Source organism: Perna viridis, chromosome 4 (assembly GCF_037379345.1).
Source record: "Perna viridis isolate PV_CMFRI_1.1 ecotype Kerala chromosome 4, ASM3737934v1, whole genome shotgun sequence".
NCBI classification, from domain to species: Eukaryota; Metazoa; Mollusca; class Bivalvia; order Mytilida; family Mytilidae; genus Perna; species Perna viridis.
Genome location: NC_142448.1, coordinates 34,212,616 through 34,235,668, shown reverse-complemented (window position 1 = coordinate 34,235,668; position 23,053 = coordinate 34,212,616). Strand labels below are relative to the sequence as shown.

The 23,053-nt window shown below is 33.7% G+C and overlaps 1 protein-coding gene across 7 annotated transcripts in view; it reads left to right on the top strand.

Annotated features, from left to right (window-relative positions):
• Nucleotides 1-8,233: 8,233 nt before the first annotated feature.
• The window catches only part of LOC148619852 (uncharacterized), a 46,839-nt gene continuing 32,019 nt past the window's right edge, over nt 8,234-23,053 (top strand). For all 7 annotated transcript variants that reach the window (XM_088580199.1, XM_088580203.1, XM_088580198.1 and 4 more), the window contains exons 1-3: nt 8,234-8,411; nt 15,043-15,145; nt 17,785-17,816. In XM_088580199.1, the coding sequence (XP_088436325.1) occupies nt 8,283-8,411; nt 15,043-15,145; nt 17,785-17,816 (264 nt within the window). In that variant the 5' untranslated portion in view covers nt 8,234-8,282. The remainder of the gene's footprint in view (nt 8,412-15,042; nt 15,146-17,784; nt 17,817-23,053) is intronic.

Genomic DNA, 23,053 nt, shown 5'->3' with positions numbered 1-23,053 from the left:
ATAAAACCCATATAAATTTTCTTATCCAAGAGCATAGAAACGACCCAACACAAAATTTCGGTATCAAGGACCATGATGTATAGAGACAGAGAGTGTTTATTCGTGTGAAATTTGACGGTTCCCGTTTGACGAATGATGTACTAATTAAAGATAAAGATCCTTGAAAATTTATTCTTACCAGTTGCTCTATATGCTAATGTGGTGTACTGTCGTGTTTTCTTGGTAGATTGTTATCAATTTCTTTTTCATCGTTATTATCATGGTTTCTTAGCCTTTACCTCATTTATTCAAATCTCGAATCTTCTCGTGTTATCCATCCGTAGTACATGTCCCAGCCATTTCCATCTTCTTCGCTTGATGGTAACACGTATCTTTTCCATGTCTGACTCAGCTTTTTTTCTCACCTCATCGTTTGTTACATTCTGTGGCCAGTAGATCTTTAAGATTCTCCTCAGGCTTTTATGGAGAAAGGTGTCCACCAAGTTTTCATCGTTTTTGGTCATTTTCCACGTTTCGCTTCCGTAGAGAAGGACAGATAAGATGTTTGAATTGAAAAGACGGAATTTAGTTCTTTTCGAGATTTGACTGTTGTTCCAAATGGGAGATAATCTGTTGTAGGTTGACCTTCCTTAGCCAATTCTTCGTCTAATATCTTCGTTGGCGCCTCCTGAGTTGGTTAAAATGGCTCCTAGGTATGTGAAAGTATTGACATCTTCTATCACCGTTTCGTTGGTGCTAGTGATAGGCTGGTTTGTACTGGCATTAAATCTCACCACTTGTTTTTCCTGCATTTATCTTTAGGCCGGTGGAGTGGGCAAATTTGCTTACATTATCAAATTTCCTCTGTAGTTGTTCTTTTGTACTTGATACCTCACATCATGAACACGCATATTTGCTACTGAGCCACTTATTCCAAGACGCCAGCTAGATGAACTTCATTTCACCCCCCCCCCCCACCCCCGAAAAAAAACTTGCAACTTATAAGTTTTGCCGTCTATTGTAACTTCACCTTCTTAGTGTAATTTGTTGATTTCTACGAAAACGGGTAATAAGGAAAATATAAATGTTAGTAGGTTTCTTGACATTTAACGATTGTCTTTTGGTTAGATGCAAATAAATTCATGTTAAAAAGAGATCACAACATAACTTGACAAACGGCTAATTCATTACCCGAGATTTTGAATCTAACTTTACCTGGCTTGTGATCTGTAGGTATCGAATCGTACTGTTGTCGAACCTCGCTTTTGAAGTCAACAAAAGCTCCTGGTATATTATCTGGCGTTCGCTGTGTAGTGCATTGCCATTTCGAATCGATAAAACCGCGGTAAGTCCTTTGATTTTATTGCTAACTCATGATAAACCTGATCACCGAGAGGAAAATTTCCTTCATTTTTAATTCTTCATCTGTGGATTGTAAACTTTGCAATTTGTAATATTTTCATTTTCATTAATTGAAATACTGCTGATACAAGGGTTATTCCGTATGATTCTGCAAACCAAAGCGTTTTTTTTTCTTCAAATAATCAAAGTTCATGACACATCTAGCTGTTTTTCCAAGACCATCGAAGTGTTTTTCTTTGTTTTTTTTTTTGTCGTGTGATGATTATCGACTCGGAACTTCTGTAAAGCAAGATTCCTCTATCTTCCGGAAATCACATTACTTTTTGGGGAAGTTTTCTTTTCTCTTTTTCTAACTCCTTTTGGAGGTTTTTGCACTTTGCAGACAACTTGACATTTTCGTCTTCAAATTTGGAAAGTTTGTAAGACAAATCAGGCACATTTTCAAGTTCTGAACGGAAAATAGCAACCTTGGTTATACTTTACCCGTAAGAATGTCCTTAACTGGTTGATAACTTGGTTAGCTATGGTAGGTAGTCTGTTGTCTATTCTTTCCACATCTTTCAGTTGAAAATTTTGAATTTGCGTGTTTAATATCTCTATGAGTGATTGGTCTTTTGGAAATTCTGACGAGCTTTGTGCAAATCACGAAGGAAGGATTTCTTAAATTTAATAATCGGCGTGACTTTGTATTGTTGTCCAATGCCGTGGTTTCTAATCCTACATAAAGATCGATGAATTAAGTTTTGATCGACCATACTCGGTAAAATTGTCCGACATCTGGTCTATTTAAATTTTAACGTAGTTCATTAGTCTTCAAAGAGTAATCAAGGGAACCAAGGTTATAGCGGTAATCAAAAGAATATAATCCAGGGACAAAGACCAGACATGGAAAACAGACACATACAACAAAGAACATAAAGTAACTAAAATCATACATACAAAGTAACAAAAGTAAATGAGCAACTCGGACTCCACTAAAAACTGGGAGCATGGACCAGGTGCACCGGTAGGGTAAGCGTCCTCTGCTTTTCTAGAAACACCCGCCGAGTTGCTCATAAAAAGTCAAGTCCGGGGTAGACAAACGAGAAAAGGCAAACTATGACTTCAATTTTGTAGCAACATAACCCTGTTCCAGAAGCCTATTTGTTAGAGTTCTAGCGCGATACAAAAAGTCTGCGTAGTTACGGCAAGCTCTGGCATAACGTATGAGTTGTGATATGAACACTCTATACGCAGGAGCCGAAGGGATGTTGCCACAGATGAAAGGAACGTTGACAATTTTGAATGAAAAGTCATCACGTTGGTTGTAAAGTTTGGTCAATAGTTTTCCTTTACCATCGATTTCTAAGTGTAGGTCAAGATATGAGGCTGACTTCACAGTGTCTGTAGTATCCTTTATCTCAAGTTCTTTTGGGTAGATGCGATGTATCAAATCCCCGAAATTAGGATTGTTTAAAGATAGTACGTCATCTATAGCGGAAACTGAGATTGAAACATCTAGCCAAACAATATTCTTTCTTTCTGATCAAATCAGCTATAAAGTCAGCCTCATAAGAGTGAAGAAATAGGTCAGCAAGTAAAGGAGCACAATTTGTTCCCATTGGAATGCCGACCGTTTGTTGAAAAACACGTCCACCACACTGGACAAATATGTTGTCGATTAAAAATTCCAGCATTTTGTAAACATTTTCCTCTGTATATTTGGGAGATGATTTGGAATTATTTCTTACAAAGTATGAGGAATCTCTACCAAGAACTATATATTTGTATCTAGGTGTACCATCTTTTTGGAAAAACAACGATGTATAATGTTTTTAAGTCGGGATTTTAACTGAGTATGGTGAGTAGAAGTATACAGTGTTGAAAAATCATAGGTTTTAATGCTTTTATGTTCAGATAATAGTCTTGAACTGATTGTCTCCAAAAGATCTTTCGAATTTTTCAGGATCCACACTGAATTAATACCACTACGGGAGTAACAAGTGTTGTGGTAGGACTGCAGACTCTCTTTGACAGTTGTGAGTATAGAAGTTAAAAGTTTTGAAAGAGGTTTGGTGGTACATTTTGCAGATCCAGCTATGAAACGTTGTTTGTATGGATTTTTGTGAAGTTTAGGAATCCAGTACATAGACGGTAAATCACAATCATCGTCCTTGGTAGAGAGACCAAAAGAGGATAGCACAGATTTATCGTTTTCCACAATCTCTTCTTTGGAGAGAGTGGTAGCAGTATAGGTCTTATCACTCCTATTATTTTCTACGTCTACCTCTGATAATAAACATTGGATATAAAACGTTTTGCAAACAAAAACAACGTTGTTTTGGGCTTTGTCTGCCTGTACGACAACATATTTGTCATGTATAGTAGACAATGTTTTTGCTACTTCGGGGTCTTTGACTTAGCCTTGGCACTCATTGACCTACTTAAAACTTTCATTCGTTTCAAAATTAAAGACCTCACGGCCTTTAACCACTCTGACAGAGAATCAATGTCTTCTTGTTCTCGTTTTATCCATTTTCTTGCATAGTCCTCGACGGCATCCATAAGAACTTTAAAGTTATAATTCCAATTTATGGAGCGTGGTTCACGGTACTTGGGACCTTTAGAAAGGATATTACGTAGAGATTCGTTTTCGATAATGGTTAAATCTCCCGTAACGACGTGACCAGAAGGATCATATTTGAATGGAGAGCTTTTGCAAGAACAGTCAGGTGGTTTAGCCTTGAAGTCCTCAATCTCGAGGTTCTGCAATAGCCTTTTATAATTGAAAATTTTGGATGCAATGGATGAAGTATAGGAATATTAAATAATTGGTATGGATTTGTCTTTGAAATATGGGGGGGAATTTTGTTGTTAACGTTTTTGTGATGGAGGATGTTAGCCAAATTAATTGCATCTATACCTTTGTTGACAAACGGTAGTGGAAGAAATGATTTAAACGCTTCAATGAACACTACATCGATCTTGCTTGTAGCATAAACCTGTTATAGGCCTCTGCAGTCTGAAGTATTTGTTTTGGTTTTTTTTTAACATTACAAAACAGGCTATATTTAATTTTGCTCGGAATATTTTTGCCGGATTATGCAATTTCCGAGATTTTTTAGTATTTATAACTTCACAAACCTCAGCATGTTAGTTTTATTTGTTTTTCCTTGTATAATTCCTTTATATAGATATTACTACTCCTTTTGGACACAGCTGTTATCGACCTGATTGATATTTGTAATAATCAATATATATATATATATATATATATGTGTGTGTGTGTGTGTGTCTATGCTAGTTTGTACCACTTGAGCTATAGCTTATCAACTGAGAATGAACTGCGGATAGATGAGAGGTGAGAAGGGCACGGCTTATTTCAACGTTGAATGATTTGACAGTTTCGACCTAGAATTCGCTAAATTGAATTTCGACTTGAAAATAGGCCAAATAGTAGTTTGTGGTTGAGTTAAGCAGGATCAGAGATTCATATAAACCGACAACATATCTGAACACTACGCAAACTAACGCAGTGCTACACTACCATGTGGAATTGATAAATTGATTGTCATTGGTAATCAGAATGACGAATTTATATCAAAGAGCTTGATTTTAACATGCAGTTGACAACAATAATCTTGTATTTAGATACTTTTGGTCTATTCTTTTCTTTTATTTGCAATTCGACGATTATTTGGGCGTAAAATTTCAAACAATCGATATAGGTTGATTCAGTACATGGGTGTTTTGATTTTAATTGAAATTAGTACAGTTGATTGATTATCTTCCCCCATTAACACAAAGAGCGTATTATAAAATATGAGAAAGTACTGACATTAAGGAAAACGAATATATGTGGCTGAATGTTATAGTTCAATAGGAAAGTATATTTATTTTCGATTTAATGAAAGTTCATTACACAAATTACAGCTTCAACAAGTTGAAGGGCGTATTCAGACATGCACAGAAAAAGAGGGGTGCTAACCGGGGTTCCTCAGGAAAAGGGGTGTTAGGACATTATTTACCATTTTTGTTCATCTTACAAATTTAAATGACAAATTTTCCAATGAAAAGGAGGAGTGCAAACAACTCCTGCACCCCAGGATCCACCACTCCCTATTGTGTTCATTTTCGGACACAAAACAATATTTTCGCTTAATAACGCAAAATATTCATAACAGTAACCCATTTATTAGCGAAAATTACATTTTTGTATCCACAAAATAATAATAATAATAATAAACGAGCACAATGGGTCTCGTAAGAAAAGGCGTTTTTACGCCCGTTCAGTTCTCATCAAACAAATACATTTTGGTCTCTGGCTGGGGTCTCACTAATTGCCAACAAGAGGCGACAAGAACAACAAGAAACTTTCAATTAGCGCCTAGATACTAAAAAATATCGACAAGAGGAGATGGACTATATTTATTTGCTGTTTGAATAATAAAAAGACGAAAAAATATCTTTCTTAGGAGAACTGAAAATACAGAAGATGGAAAGAAGTTGTGTTAAAAAAAAATTGTACATGCATAGTTGATATGAATTTTTTGGAGAGTGTTCAATGTGGCTTATATTGGATGGTTCGTTCATGGATTTCAGTGTGGTATCAAATATTGTAGGACAGACCAATTTAGAGTTATTACAAGTGCTATTTAAAGGAGGAAATTCTTCCTCGCTTTCTATGCTTATGATAAATGTATCAGCACGTTTTTTTAACAATGGTATAAAATGGTCAGGTGTCCATGTCTTGCTGAACCCGAAGCAAGACCCAATCCACATTAGAACCAAAGGTTCCTTTGCTTTTCCCTTTAGTGGATCAAAGGTAACATTAAGGATACCAACTGACTTATCCATGAACCCATTTCTAGGTGGATAGACTGACTGAACAGCCAATAACTGTTGCTGCCCATACGATGGCCCAGGTAGATGACCAGCTTTTGTTTGTGGCAGCACTTTTGCATGCTTGATCATATGTATTAGATACAAGTCTTATACGATCATATTGATGAGTGTCATGTTTTGCTTTATTGGTTACAAGTTCAATGCAAGTTAAAACCCTGAGCCGACTTTCTAGGTTTTCATTACCCGTAATATCAACCGACAGTGCATTAAAGAGACAATTGCCATTGCTAGAGACATTGATAGGTTTTCTGTCAATGAAAGACATTTTGTGCTCATTAAGTCATGATCTGTTTAGATACATTGTCTTCTACCAAAGCAGATTGAGCTGAATAAGTTAAGTCAGTCTCATTTATAATGCCTGTCAGAGCTTTGCTCCGCAATAAAACCTTTTCAACTTGCACTGCCTCCGTAAGCAAATTTCTACGTGCATATTTCTCTAAATGCGTTATAGAGAGGTCGTAATCAAAGGTGCGTACAGTTCGTACAGACGAAGTCTATACTTCTACACTGCGTTAAGATAGTGAATTGGTCTTCCTTTATTTTTGACATTTATTGTGAAACCATGATTCACATGATTCACAGTAAACACAAAGGTTTGTATAATTTATGCCACAGTCTCCACAAGGAAACTTTGCCATTTTGATTCCCTCGCCCAAGGGGAAAACCCTGTACCAAAGGGTTTGTAATACCGATGGTATTATACAACTTCACACCCTTGCCCAAAGGAAACCTTGTTCCTAAGGGTTTGGACTAACACCGATGGTATTAATTTCACAAAGTTTTTATTCCTTTGCACAAGGCGAAGCCCTGCTCCTGAGGGTATCAATTTATTAACACCGATGGTATTAATGTCAGCGTAACAAAGCGAAACCGTATGCATATACGTAGCAAAGGTTCTTACAAACGCACAGAGTCGTACTTTTGCAAGAACCAGAGTGACTGCTTTGGGTCCGGTATTTATGTTAAAGATGAGTAAAAAGTGTGGCTTCTTCAACTTGGGTGTATTGAATGCATGTATAAGATGATTTAAGTTTTGGCTTGAGTCAGCTTGGTAGAAAAACAAGTTCTGTTCTAGTAATCCTTGAACGTAAATGACTAACAATACAACCATGCTTAGAATCATCAACAGTGTTTTTACTTTACTTTGTTTTCTGGTCTATGGCTTCATAAATTATGATGCTAAAAAAACTTATTACGGCCAATATTATTTTTATTTTTTACATCCAAATAATCAGTGTGTTTGATTCTGAAAGTTACAACAACAATTCTAGCTACCAAAACTCTTGATTGTAAGATCAAAGGTTGAGTAGCTTCTTGTAAGTAATTAACATCATAACTACCTCAATTAACAATTTAACGACCCATGTGCCGGGGAAAGCCCACGTGCCACCATAAGTCAGTGATTAATACTTTGTTGACTGGCGCGTGGATGAATGTCATAACTTAATAAATCCGATTAGCTGATATGCGTAAATATACAAATTTATCGGAATTTAGAATGATTTAGAATCCTGACATATCTGCATTTTTAAGAATGATTTCAAATATTTAAAAAAAATAAAAATAGCATATAACATCAAAAAAGTAGATAACATATATCTTAATCTTTTGATAAAAAATAGCATTTTAAAACTGGAATCTTTGCAAATTACGTTATTTTTCACCCTTTTCATCAATTTATTTCTTTATTATATTTTAAAACGTCATTTAAAATGATATATTTGATTAATATTAGTTTCTCGAAATTTTAAACCTCATATGGGAAATTTTTACCAGAGACATTAATGTGTATTAATTAATGTCTCTGTTTTTATCAACTTATCATGTACAATTTTTTTTTAAATATAACCAGGGATTTATAACTTCTTACAATTATTTCTATTTTTTCATCTTTTTATAATTCAAACAGCAAATAAATATAGTCTCTGTCCTCTTGTCGGTATTTTTTAGTTTCTTGTCGCTAATTCCAACTTCTTGTCGCTTTTTGACGCTTCTTGTCGGTAATTAGTGAGACCGCTCTGTCTGTCCAGTATCATCCGGGTCTTCATTCATGCAAAATGGCTTCGCAAGGGGAAGGTGCGAAAAAATTGGTAGATCTGCGCGTTGTCGACTTACGAGCTGAATTGGAAAAGCGTAGTTTAGATAAAACAGGTGTCAAAGCTGTACTTACGGAAAGGTTACAAAAGGTAAATGATTATGAAAACACTGCTGCGACACATTGATCCTGGAGTCCTGCATCGCATCGTTAAAAGTCTGCCACGTGAATTCACCAACATTTCGTTCTGTTAAAGAGAACAGATGGAAAATTACTATTAACACCTTTTTGCTTCCATGTATAAGTCCGTTAACTAGATTTCCGAATGCTTATGCTGTAGAATGTAAACTGCTTCACAAGTTCACTTTCATTTCCTAAATTATACTTATCTTGATTACCTCCCTTCGCATAATCAGGGTAGTGTACATACCTTTAGCTCAGCTAACCTTTCCACTGCACCAGGGACCAAAGCATGCAGCATGACTTTAAGAAGTAAAGAAATATACAGTGCAGGCCATATTCTAAAGTGGATCTTCCCTTATGTACACTATACTTTTCAGTTGCGCATATGTATTAATGTTATCACTATTCTTGATGTCAGATGTTGCTTGATGTTGTTTTGAATTTCTGTTTTTGTAATATTTGCGATTCAGAACTAGAGTTGTCTCTCTTACAACTCATATTGTGTTACTAACAGTGGGCGGTACTCATGGGATGTTTCCGCACTTTAATCAGTAAAAATAAAAATCATATGGAAAAATCCTACACTGAAATCTGCTGTATTAGTTTCTATGGGACAAATTAGGACTAATTTTTATCCCAAGATGAAATGTTTCATACCATTTTTAACATAAACTGTCTTACAGTGCTCACAGTGTGCGCAGTGCTTTTATTGTATCAAATGGTAATCCATTGCCTCGTGTGGCATTTGTCAATTTTTCCCCCAAAATTTTGGTCCAGCATACAGTAAATGTGTTTGGTCTGACAAAAGTTTTATAAGTGCCGAACTGAATGTCCTGCAAGAATTTTCAACTTTCGTGAAGACTATTGTGACCTGCTTGACCATGTTTTATCACTTTTTTCACCTAGATATAATATGTATTGATTTGCAGAGACATAAAAATAGTTAACAAATTGTAGTGGAAATCCATGCAAAATGTTTAATAATGCACTTTTATGTCTTGATGCACCAAATTCAGTTGTTGCCTACACAACTTGAATCACGACCCCATGTTATCCAACTTGATTGAATGTAGAAATCAAAATACATGTACCTGCTGAAAAACTGGAATAACTTCTTGCAGTGTTTTGCTTGTAGATCATTTTCAGCTTTTCTTTGCGTATTAGCCTTCATGTATGTGCAGTCGGCATTTTTCTTTTATGGCAATTTGTTTATCATAGTAACAGTAGGTCAAAATGATGGATTTTTGTGTATTTTATTGTTCAATAGAATCCCCGTAATATATGATTATGTATGATGTAGTGTACTAAAAGGCCATATGTAAATTCTAGAAGAGGTAAACAACAAAAATGGCGGCGAAGTTTCAGGAGGGCTGAAATTATTCTGACGGGCACATTTTGGCAACCGAATAGGGCATTGCATCTAAAAAAGGAGCCGCGCTATACTACTTCGCTTTAGATTTTATTTTAAATGAAATAAAAGCATTAGTGAACAAGGTGATTACGTGTTTACTTCTCCCTGACCACTCCCCACTTCTTCCTAGTGTCTCTCTGAAAGAGAAGTCACATCTTCCTATTTTTCTAAAGTAGCTTGAGCCCTGACTTATATTTTTTTTTATTCATTTGAGGTATTTACCTCCCACCTAAAAATGAAACTACCAAATGACCCCTATCATACCGCCACTGGCCCCCCTTTGCAATTTTCAGGAATTGACACTGCATTGGTGAGAAATTCCGTGGTCATTTTTCAGCTGGAGATTTGGTTTTAAAACTGGAGGTTTTTATCTGCGTTTTTTTCTTCGTGGCGTAACAAGTCAAATATGTGTGAAACTTATGGAAAACCTTGTTTCAAGTCTGTTTCTATGAGAAAAAATGCTGAATACTCTATTTGAATAGTTGAAAGACCTTTTTGATGGAGTAACACTTGGACATTTTAATGATTTTATTTCCTTTCTTGGCAGGAGGTACTGAAGATGAAATATTACGTTTCGGCATTTTGACGTTTGATGATCATGAGAGTGCTCCAAATAGAAAAATTCACTTAGTTCCTCCATTGACTTGGATAAAAAACAATCCATACTTCGAGTCATTTTCAGTGAATGCATGGTCAACGTTTCCTTAACCATCAAAATATCATATATCCTGCATGAGTATTTATACCAGTCCCAATCATTGGTAATAAATACTTTAATCAAATAAGCATGTGCCACTGAAACTTTTGATAATTGTCAATCATCTCCTGATGTTATATAATCATCAGTCTTTTAAATTAGGTCTCGTCGATAACCACTTAAGTCCTAAATTACTGTTTATGACCCTAATTAATGGTAATTAACAGTTCACCTGTCTACCTGAGATCAACCGGAAATGTCGTTATTTGATCCTCTCAGGTTTTTCCTTTCAGTAAATAAAAAAATGGCGTCCAAAACATGTTTACGGTACAATGTTCGGAAAGTGGTAGATTTTCTGTTTCAACGGTAGGAAGGTTCTAATTCCGGTAGAATTGCACTATTGCCAGTTAGTTCACATGTATGGTATACTGTGCACTTTTTTCAATTAATTCTTTTTCCCAGATGCAGAAAGGAGGTGCACAGTATACACCAAAACTATCTGCTTCAGGTTTTTTTTTTCAGTATTTTATTCAGGTAAGATTGTGAGGAGGCCGTCATGTTTGTATCCACAAGATTGACAGTAATATCTGCATAGACCACCAGTTTTCAATTGTTTCATGCATAATAAAGTATTTCTTAAAACAATAAAGACTTTTAAAGTTACCAAGATATTCTTTTTGCGTATTGGATAGTGTTTTCAGTCATATTCTGTTGAAGTTTTAATAGTGTCTGCCATTTTATTGAGTAATATTATGTTACTGGGAGAAAGCTAAAACCTGATTGATGTTTTGACTTTTTCACTTAAATTTTGTATCCCAGTATTAATTAAAAGAAGACAGAAAGTTGATTACATAACTTATTATATAATGTGACGATGCATTAGTTGTTTCCCTTGTTGTAAACACGTCAAATGATCCGGAAGTACTCGAATAAAAAAAAAATCTACCGGCCGACCCATGTTGGAATTAGAGGGTCGGGTGAAGGAAAACAAAAATATTTTTAAGGATGGCCTTACAGTAACAAGAAAGAACACTAGATTAAATATTTTCAATACCAAACACAAGCACATGGTATGTGATAAAGTTTTCAAGTGCATTACTTAATACACATGTATCTTTTATCAAGCACATTTCATTTTTGTAAGGTAAAATATATGAACATGTAACTGTTTAAAGCACTACATAATATTTGTACATTCAAACATAAAGCAGATAGAAATGTTAATGTCACTGTAAGAAATGTTCATTTAAAACCCTAAGAATTTTTCATAGGATTCAATGGAACTGGTCTTTATACTACTGATTGGTCAACGGGAAGTCACTATCGTTGTATGCGAGATCGGCATCATCGTTATCACTGTCAGCCTGAGCTGACTCCTCTTCTGTTGTAGTTGTAGTAAGTGTTGTGTTGACATGTTCCTCCCAGAGAAAATCGTCTTCTGTGCCATCCATTGCATTTTAGATGCAACAATTCTTGAAAGTCTTGATGATAAAGTTGGGATCCAGTGAAGTCCAGGCATCCAGAATTAATTGGCAGATAGTCTGTAGAGTGGGTTTCCTGCGAAGTCCCAATGATGTGAAAGTGTTTGGTCCCTCTAACATTCAGTTGTTCCATTTATGTCCAGTATGGTTTTCACACTAACATCTAGTGGTTGCAGTATACTGGTCATGCCACCAGGTATGATGTTGAGTGTGGTGTCATGTGTCATGGGTTTTCATTATTTTTTTCCTTGTGTCAGATTTGTGGCATCTGAAGGCATCTAAAACTAGAAGTGATTTCTTGAGTGATCCAGGTCGCTGTCTCCATACAGTCTTTATCCAGTCTATAGTTAAACTTGTCATCCATCCAGCCATTAGCTTATACACGTATCACTACTCCAGTTGGAAAGTAATCTTTAGGCATTGTCTTCCTTTTGAAGATAACATAAGGTGTTAGCTTTTCTCCATCAGCTGTGCAGGCGAGCATGACAGTAGATCTGTTTTTCTCATTGCCAGTAGTTGAGATGCTCACTGTCTTGGCACCCTTCTCATTGATTGTTTTTGAGTATGGCAGGTCGAACATGATAGGTGTTTAGTAAGTGTTCCCTGTCTGACTAAGTTCAAAGTTGTTGAGTCTGTGTTGTTTTATGATGAAACACTGGAAATCTAATAGTTAGTCCTCATAGTCTTCTGGCAGCTGTTGTGAAATGTGAGTATGGCTGCGTATGGATAGGTTGCTCCTACGTAGGAAGGCTTATGTCTAGCTCTCTGATGCTTTGAACTTATTAATGTGTTGGTCCTTGGTGATGGTTTTGCCCAATATCTTCATTTCCATATCAAAGTTGATGTGTTTATTTTAGCTAAACTCCTGACAGGAAGTGTAATTACATCAGATGTTTGCATGCATTGATGAAATGATGCAGATAGAAAATCAATAACAAACTTTGTTAGAGTAAACTTAGTAATAAAATAGAATCAGCAAACATTGATTAGCAATATAATCTATGTTATTACCTAATTATAAAGTTTTATCTTGTTTATTAAATATACACATATTTTTATCTATTTTCAAAATTTATTCAGGACAGGACGATCTATTGCACTGTCGATGTACTATTGCACGGTGCAATAGTCTCCTTGAGGAGTCTATTGCACTGACCCCATAATGACCTTTATCTAAGCCTTTTGATTGGTTGAACTTTTTTTAAGCGCTTCATTGAATTGGAATTTACACACAAAAAACTCGTTTGTAAAAATGTAGATGTGACTCTCGTCTGCCAATTCGTAAACATGGAGTGGTCAATTTCTTATTCCTGGTGGAATGGTTGTCTCTTTGACATATTCCCCATTTCCATTCTTTATTATATCTCATAGACAAATTAGGCAATAAAACAGTTATTAAATGGGTTGGATGTAATAGACCAGAACATTTGTCCTTTGGTACTGAGAATGATCAAGTGTTCTCAGTATCTCAGGACAAAAATTCTGGTCTTTTGCATCCAACCCATTTAATAACTGTATACTATTAAAAAACAAAAATAAGTTGAAAGGTTAAAAATTAACATAAATTGGTGACCAACTTAGCATGCGAAACTTGTTTACTTCTTAACATGCACGCCTGTAATTTTTGAAAATTTTCCCTCAGACTTTTTTCTGAATTTTTGGGGGCCAAGAAGGGGTGCGCATAATACATGAATGCTTGGAAGAGTACAGTACAACAGAGTTCTTGAAAAGTGTCAGTTATATCAATTGTCAAATGTTTGAGATGAATTGTATATCTGTTGGCCTGGATATCCAACAGAAATTTTTCGTGTTGTTTTCATGTAACACAACAGAATTCTTTTCTGAATGTAAAAATGAGAACTTCTTAATTGGCTTGGCCCATTAAGTCCCATTCTTTTACTAGGCCCGACAGTTGAAGGAAATTTCAACCTGTCCACATGGACTATGGAGTAAATAGGTATCTTGATTGCTGGACTAAGTAGAAAATGAGACCAATGGAGAGAGAAAGTGAGGGTAATAGAGGAGCATTAAGGGTAACAATGAGGGTGATAGTGAGGGTAAAATAGAGAAGGAGTTCGTGAAAGTTTGAAGTGAGTGTAGTATGGAGCATAGAAACGGCATACAAAAAGACAATGATATTTAATGATGTTGAAAGCAAGGATGAGAGGGAGTTAGAGTGTGAGCAGATTGAGGATGAGACTTCCAGAAAGGTAAAAGAAAAATATAGAGTATGAAATGGAGATTGGTTGATATAGAATTAAAAAAAATAACAATTTTATATTTAGTGATGAAATAGGATTAATTATTTGATTCTTTATGGAACATAAAATTTTGATTGATAAAAAAATTGTTTGGACTGTCAAAATTCCGAAGGTTGTCAGACTTTTTTTTTCAAGAATTCTGAATATAATTCTTTTAGGCATGATCATGATTGAGGTCAGCAGTTTGCTCTAGTCACTCCAAGCCACCATTGAAACCCTATTGAAAAATACACTTTGGCCTATATCTCTATATTTTATTAAGCCAATGGTGACCCAACTTGCCATTAATGATATTTAACCGAAGGAACAACTTTTACATGAGAATGAAGTGATAATGTTTTGGCTCTGCTTGATTAAAGAAGATGGCAACCATTGGCTCCATGCAACTTAGTTTCTGATTTGCCAAATATCAAAGAACTGGCTTTGGTACCAATGTTTTAAAGGTTGATATGGTTGATGATTATCTTTTGTGTGGCTCAGGTGGCTTTGTAAACCTGGTAGGAGTGATGTTAGTATGGGGACCTCTTTATATGGTATTTTTGTTTTTGTTTGAACAATATGGCCACTTGGTTTTAAATTCTCCTGGTCACCAATTAGTTTCCTTTATACATGTAAGTAATCAATATTCCATTTCATTTCCACTAGTCCAGTGGATTCCAGCCCAGGGATATTGGCAAAAGTCACTGACTGGTGTTCTTTTAGCAAATATAAATAAATATGTTGAGTAATTTCATTTTCATGTACTTCAGGCATTAGAAGATGAAGGTCAGAATCCAGATGAATATTTGTTTGAATCTTTTGAAGGAGCAACACCAAAAAAGACTACACCTGGAGTAAAGAAAACTAAATCAAGTATGTATGAATTTCACTTTAAGAATATTTAGGTCACAGCGCCCTTTTGTTATTTTAGTGCATTCTACTGCTTTCAGAGTGTTTTCTGTACCTTACTAAGTTAAGTTGTTATAGTAGACTTGGGATAGAAAAACAAATTAATTGCTTATGTTATCTGCTAAATGAAGAATTTACTCTCAATTGTTATGCAGTGCTTTCAAAAGTAGACTATAGGGGGTGCAGTATTCATCTGTTACATATGAATATTAGCTTTTGAAGATGAAAGGGGCATTATGGTGCATATATATGGACTATACAAAAATAGAAATATAGATTTAATATTAAAAAAATTAAATATTTGTGGTTTTTAGGTTTTTGATTTATCAAAATACCTTGTCTCAACGGTCTGTCACTGGAACTTCCCTACTATTTCTGAACACTACACAAAAATATAGTTCCTATAATATTATGTAAAATAAAAATAAAAGAATGTAATAATTCCTTTTATATCATTCTATACCTCCTTAATTACCAGTAAATAAGTTTCCTGCAATTATGCAACTCAATAATATTCTATTATTTCTTCAGATAGAATTGAGATCTAGTCCTCATATCAACTGAAGATTTGAAGGACTCCTTTGTGGCCTTAAAAGATCATATTTAGTAATAAATTTGTATTTAGGAAATTTAGTTCTTGCAGTAATGTGTCAAGAAGCATAAAATGTGTGAAGTATGTTCCATTTTACACACTTATCAGTCAAATTTTCCAGCCTTTCATTAATAGTTTACCATTAATAAACAGGAAAGGAAGAGCAGTGATTTAACCAAGTAAAATTGGTGGGAAAATTCAAATTAATGAAAGTGTCAAGTTTTTGGAAATCTTATGTTCATCAAGAATTTTTTTGTCTTAAGCTGAAATTGGTTTTAATTGAGTACGTTTTATAATAAATAATCTGTTACTGTTGTTTTTTTAAATGTTAATGCAAATTAACTTTTGGACAGTTTGAAAAATTTAGGAAAAAAGATAAAATGGAACAAAATTTGTATTTGTGTGTAGAGTTCGATCAGAAGTATGGATTGACATCCTGTTTATATGTATTAGGGAAAAAACTGTTCTTGATATTAAATATAAAAAATGCAAATGTATGATCCCAATTTTATTTTACATCATGTAATCTTCGAAATTATTTTTTATGCTACAATTTTCACAAGAATCAAAAACCTCCAGTGCTGACAACACTGTGATAACTTATTGTAATGACATCAGTGGTGTTACAATTACAATTTGTCATTTAATATAAACTGCTAAAATGATGAATTTCACTGTGTGTAAATTACTGCCCATCTTAATCATGTAAACAAACACATGTAACTTTGCAATGTGTATTCATTTCAATAGCATGAATGAATATCAAATTCATAAATAATAAAGATATTAAAAAAATGTTATGATTTAGAAAAGTTTATAAAAATAAAAATAACTTACACACAGTCGGTAGCATTTGCCATGTGTCACATGTATGAAACCAAACAATAACAATTGCCAATGAATGAATCATTGTACCTGTCCAGATATGAACACTGTGACCTTATAATGCAAACAATTATTGCCTTATCTAACGTCGATCTACTTAATTTGCCCTTTCCTTCATTATAAAAAAAAAACACAAAGCAAAGTTGCACTTGTGACCATTTCAACTGACATAGCTAGTGTAAAGCATACAGCAAAATATGAACAAATATGGCGGGTCTAAGGTTGTCTTATTAGGTCACAAAAATGTAAAAAAGTACCGTTATTCTATTAGAATTGAAATAAATGATGGATGTGGCATAAATGGTCAGCATGTTGTAAAACAATTATAAAATGGAGTTTCCATGATTTATTTCTGAAATATATAATGAAGCAGATTTGAAGTTGTCTCTTTGATGTTAACATCATTTCCTGGCTTGAAATACGACTGAAAGGTGACGAAATTTGTTTATTTTTTAAAAGTGCACAGTGTTATGTAAAATTGATAAGAAGATACTAGATAATTCAAACATCCTGCAGGAAGAATTTTCTTTGGTTTTTAATGATTTCTGCTTAGAATTCTAGATTATGGGATGATTCCACTATTCATTTGTATTTGTGGCCCTAAATTTTGCCAGCAGCCCCAACCTTATTGTGCTCAAAGTAAAATTCCAAATGAAAAAAAATATGGCATTGATGGATATTTCTGGAAATGAATCTATCAACCAATTGTAGAAATTGTTATCAAGTATGGTTACTTCAAAGAGCTGTGGTCTATGACAGAATATTTTGTATATCTGTACCACTATTGACCAAGATTTTGAAACATACCTGGATAATGCTTGGGTTCTGATCAAATCAGCTGCAAAATTTATATAACTAGACAAAGAAACATATGAACAATACATTCCTTGCTTGGAACACTGGCTTGAGTCAATAGTTTGAAAAATTCCCAATTCAGTCTGAAATTCTAAATTTTACACTTATGAGACTAATTTTAAAATACCTGGAATCATTCTTTTTCTTTTGTTTATATAAAGTTTGGATGGAGCAATTTTTGCTTCCCTGTTGTTGCTTGTCTGGTAAATATACACATACTTTAAACATACAAAATGCAAAAACAAATTTAACATATTTTTTTTCTTTTCAGGACTAAATAAAGGAAAAGGAAAGACTAAAGAAGTAAGTTAACACTCTTTAATTTATTTAATCGGTGATATTGTTGGACTTAAACTACCCTGATATTTTTTTGTGTGCAAATATTCACCATTTTTATACACCCCCACTAGCAAAGTGTTTAAAATAAGACAGTATTGAATTAACTACATGTACATGTATACATATTTTTCTTAATTTTATTTTTTCAATTTAAATTATCTAAAAAAAAAAAAATTAGGGAGGAAAAGACAAGTCATTAACAGTTAATCAGTGTAGTTTTGACCAAAACACCATTTTCAGCATATAAATTCAATTCAGTGGGAAAAATCTTATTTGGGATTCAATTTTAGCCCTTTTTTTTGGGACAAATTTCGAAATGTTCATTTGGAGAGGCAGCCTTATTTTGGAGATACAAGTAGGTGAAGGGAAACAATATCATTCAATACTCTAACTGAATAAACCACAGTTTGTGGATTAAAAAAAGTCTCTTATTGACATCATTTTCCTCAAGTAAACAGTTATTTCCTCCAATTTTCGATTAGAAGCTATCAGATTGGTGCAGATAGTATGGTCGAAATCCCCATTTTTTTAAAATATAAAACTGGGTTGGTTAACACAGATTGTGCAGGCTTATTTTCCTATGACTGTGTATTCAACAATAAAGGCAGGTCTAGTAGCCCATCTTCTCAATCTGTTTATCACACAAATATGTACCTATGGAATGTACTCTGTATAGTACAGTCGAATCTCAATGTGTTGAACTTAGATGAGTTGAAATATTGGATAACTCGAACAAATTACAAAGTTCCAGCAAAACTCCCCTTACTCCAATACAATTTTACCTCGGATGACTTGAACTTGGATGAATTGGAACCTCAGATAACTTGAGGTAATCAATCAGTCCCCGCTATAGGACTTCGAGATTAATTAACCCTGATGTCTCGAAGTCAGCTAATTGGTCGGAAAACTGATTGCTTTATTACAAACCATGATGGAAGTGTGTTTTTAACAATGATTAGCATGGCTTTTGAAATTAATTTGTTGACACCTTTTATGGTTTGATTTGTGTATTTAATTAATTTAAAATTGGGCGTGTAGTGAAAAGAAACGAATTTTATTAATTACACGTCGGAATTCACACTAACAGTTATATCAGATATTTTGATAATTTTTTAAAAAAATACAGAAGAATTGTAATGGTATCGGAATATTTAATGAAACATGAAACATACAATAGTAAGTGTATTTCAACGACTTCATTCATTTTGGTAGTGAATTTTAAATTTTAATAATGTAAAGCACATGGTTTGACGATACTCCTGATTGTGAGTCAAACATAGCAGCATGTTATAAACTATGACGTTTTTGATGTAGCAAAAATAAAAAGGAAATTTCACGAAAGCACTTAGTGCTGTTCAGTATTTCAAACATGATATACAACATTCAAAAAAAAATTACCCGACATGAAATACAAGACATTACGAAGTACCATGTAAAGTGAAGTACATTTACATGTAGACGCACAACAGATGGAAATCATTGACCAAACTACTAGTATTTCCAGTTTATCCTCGACAAAGGATTACTTGAACCTCGGATAACTGGAACATTTTTGCATGGTCCCTTCGACTTCAACTTAATGAGGTTTGATTGTATGTAACTTTTAAAGTATGAAACCAATGAGGCAGTATTATTCAAACATGGTACAGTGTTCATAAAAGAAGTAACAATTGTATAATATTCCTGTGAATATGTTTTATGATAACATATTTTTAAGGATAAACAACAAGTTTTTTCCTTCCCTATATTCCTTAGGAACATTTAGTTCTTTTCCATGAACAATTACTGAAAAATGTTGGCAATATTTTTTATAAACTTTGGTGAATTTCTTCTGATTGATGTGAGCTCCCTTTCGATTTTATATTTTAATATAGTACTTATTTAGAATTCTGTCCATGTTGAGTAATCTGATTCATGGAGAAGTAGATTTTCATTTTTTGAGTTGTCTTTCTTGTATCATTTGAAATCAGTTTTGTGTAGTTCATTTTGAATCCACTTAAAATGTTGAACTTTGAGAATTCAATGTTTGTAGTTTTTTTTTAAAGTTTTGTCATAAACTTGTATTTATTTAAGAAATGCATTTATATATGGTGGAAATCATTAGGACTTAAATGTCTTGTTAAATTAAGTTATCACACCATATGAAGCTTCTGTGGCAAGATAGGTGTTAGGTAAAATGTTAATCTCTATGTTATTCTGAAGTAAGCGAAATGAAAACTTGACATGTGATTGATTTAAAACCAAAAACAATAAAACTACTTGGCTACCTTGCCCAAGATCCCATAAGTTTTTCCTAGGTAGATTTTTCCCAACCTGACAGTACTTCATAGATGAAATGCTCTATGAACTTCTCTCGATTCAGGTCATATAATACATCATATAATCTTTACTTCAATGATTGAATGCTTTTTTATTCTGCCCATGATACAACTATTAAGTTTGTATGAAAGGGAAGGAGAAAAATAGTTTTTTATAACAAATTAATTAGATAAACACATGTTACATATTTGGTGCCCTTTATTGCCATTGTCAGTCTTCTGAAATTTATCAACCTCTGATAAACTTTAAAAAAAAGTATTTATTCAAATAGAAATATGTTCCATTGTGACTCATCTTGGTGGCTCGATGATTTGGCAGAAAAAAAATTATTATCAATATTGATGAACTGAACAGCATCAATGCAGAGCATTAGGTTACAGTTTTTTGTAATTGATTTTCAATTTCATATACACCCATAGATATGTTGTGTGGATCATTGAACATGATAATTGTTATCAATATGACTCTGAATATGTTGGGACTGAATAAATCTATAAGGCGTTTGCTCAGCAAAATGTTGACATGTACGATATTGTTTGAAACGACATGTTTTTACATAGCAAGTGATGGTGAATGTGATAGCATTGTATATTTGGCAGTGGAATTGACAAGCAACTTGTTGCAAGGCAAACTAAACTTAAGTGGTTTACTGAATTTGATTGAAAACATAAGGATTTACAAAAAAAAATGATAAATTATAAATCAGAGTGTTTTGCAGAAAGTAAATTAAGTTTGTCCTGTGTTTAATTTGATGTAATAATTTTTAAAATAAATGTTAAACATGCATGGTCTGCTGAGTTGAAAGTTAAGCATAATTTACTTAATGGATGTTGATAGATTTGAAGCAAACAATTGTGTAATGTCAAATAGTAAACATAACTGAAAATGAATTCAGCTTTTCCTAAGCTGTGTAGGAATTGAAAAATTTAAATCAGATAAGATGGTTGCAGTTTTCATAAGAGTAGGTTCCACTTTAAAAAAATATTTTATGACCAGACATTTGGGCAGGCTGTCCTAGTAGTTTGAGAACCACATGCATTTCACTTGCTCAAATTTTATGTTTACCGGTATTAATCTTTTATAAGACATTGGGGCTAGCAGATTTTGGCATTTTCCTGCTGAGGGTTTTGGTTCAATGGCTGGTTTCAAGTACTTTGAGACTGTGTGTCTGTTTAACTTGTCTTATTATTCTTAAACTGAAGACAGGACATAACTAAGGACAGAAAAATTAGAGACAAACTTAATTTTTTTCATAGGTTTTGGTTTTTTAAATTTTCTAGTGCGTGCCTACAAATTGCCATTACGAGATTTTTGGCAGAAGTAATTTTAGAGAACTATCTCTTAATACAGTGATACTCTGTTCACATTTTTTAAGCACATAAATTTACCTCTTTTTGTAAACAATAACTGAGTTTTAACAGAAAAAAAGGTTTAAAGTAATGAAAGATTAGATGTTTTACTAACTTAAAACAGAATTCACTTTACAGAGCCCTTTTTTCCTCGGTATAGGAAACAATTACTTGGTGTGTTACAGGGAGACCCAAATATATTTAGAGTACCAAAAAATGTATTTCCTTGTGTGCTTAAAAAGTACATTAATACTTGCCAAGTGTTGATAATCTCTTTGCAAGGCTTATACAAGAAAAAAAATATGCCTGCTTATTTACAATTAAAGGCATATTATTTAATGCCAATTAACTTTATATTTTTTTGACTGAATGACACTGTCAATGGTAATAAATTTCAAATGAATTTCATCATTTAAATCTACAAACTATTCAGTTGAATAAAAATACATATTTATAAGATTACTATGTTTAATGAAATGAATCTTAATACATTTAAAACTGTGGTACATGGTTCATAAATATTCATAAGGTTTATGTAAGCCAATCAGAATTTATTTTAAAATATTCCAAAGATAGGTGACTATATAAGCTCAGTGCTTATGTTAGAAAGTACAGTCTCTTTCAGATGTATTGAAGGAATTTAGGGAATTAATTATATTTTGAATTTTACTTAAGTGTACCATAATTGTAAGATTTAAAGTACCCTCTGTTAAAAAGAGTCTGGATTTTTTAAATTAAAAAATATACACTATTCAGCACTGTATTTTCATGTTACACTGCTGTAGTGTTAAGTGGATTTGGAAACTTCTTATCTGTTTCAGCCCCATTCCACTTGCCAGATTGTGAGATAAGTAGGCCATTGATATTGTCTGCAGAAACTTGTTGACTTGGTTTTCAAATGATAATTTGAATATTTTTTGGTTGATCTTTATAAAATTTTACCACAAGATTCCCAACGACAAAATTAAAGTTGGTATATATTTTAGGGGTTGTGGTCAAAAACATGCTGGGATTAGAGTCCAAAGAGGGTCCAATACAATTTTTGATCTCTTTAACTCCAGTAAAAGCATGTGGATATCTTCAATATTGTTCCATAATATTCTACACTACTATGGTCATACTGGGAATGATTGAGGGGATTTAGATTTGAACTATGTAGGCATGGGTGACTAACAAGGGGTTAGAAACATGCATATTCCTTATGTCTGAATTACACTACATACACATGGCAGCATACCACAATAATAGATCTGAGATTGATGTTGAGGGTTGTAACTTGAGCTGATTTCGAATTAGGGTCCACATGAAAACATTTCACTTATTTCTGGATAATTTGAGTTAAAGAGAATGGATCTTCTTATATACCACAAAGTGCCATACCCCATAAGAGGGATTAGGATTGATATTTAAGTTTGTGAAAGGATTCATTTAGGAATTAAGGGCCGAAAAGGAGCTACATTGTACTTTGATTCTGGTCAAAGTACTTACCTCTACTGTTTAGGGTTCAACCTCTGTGGTTTAACTTGTTTTTCA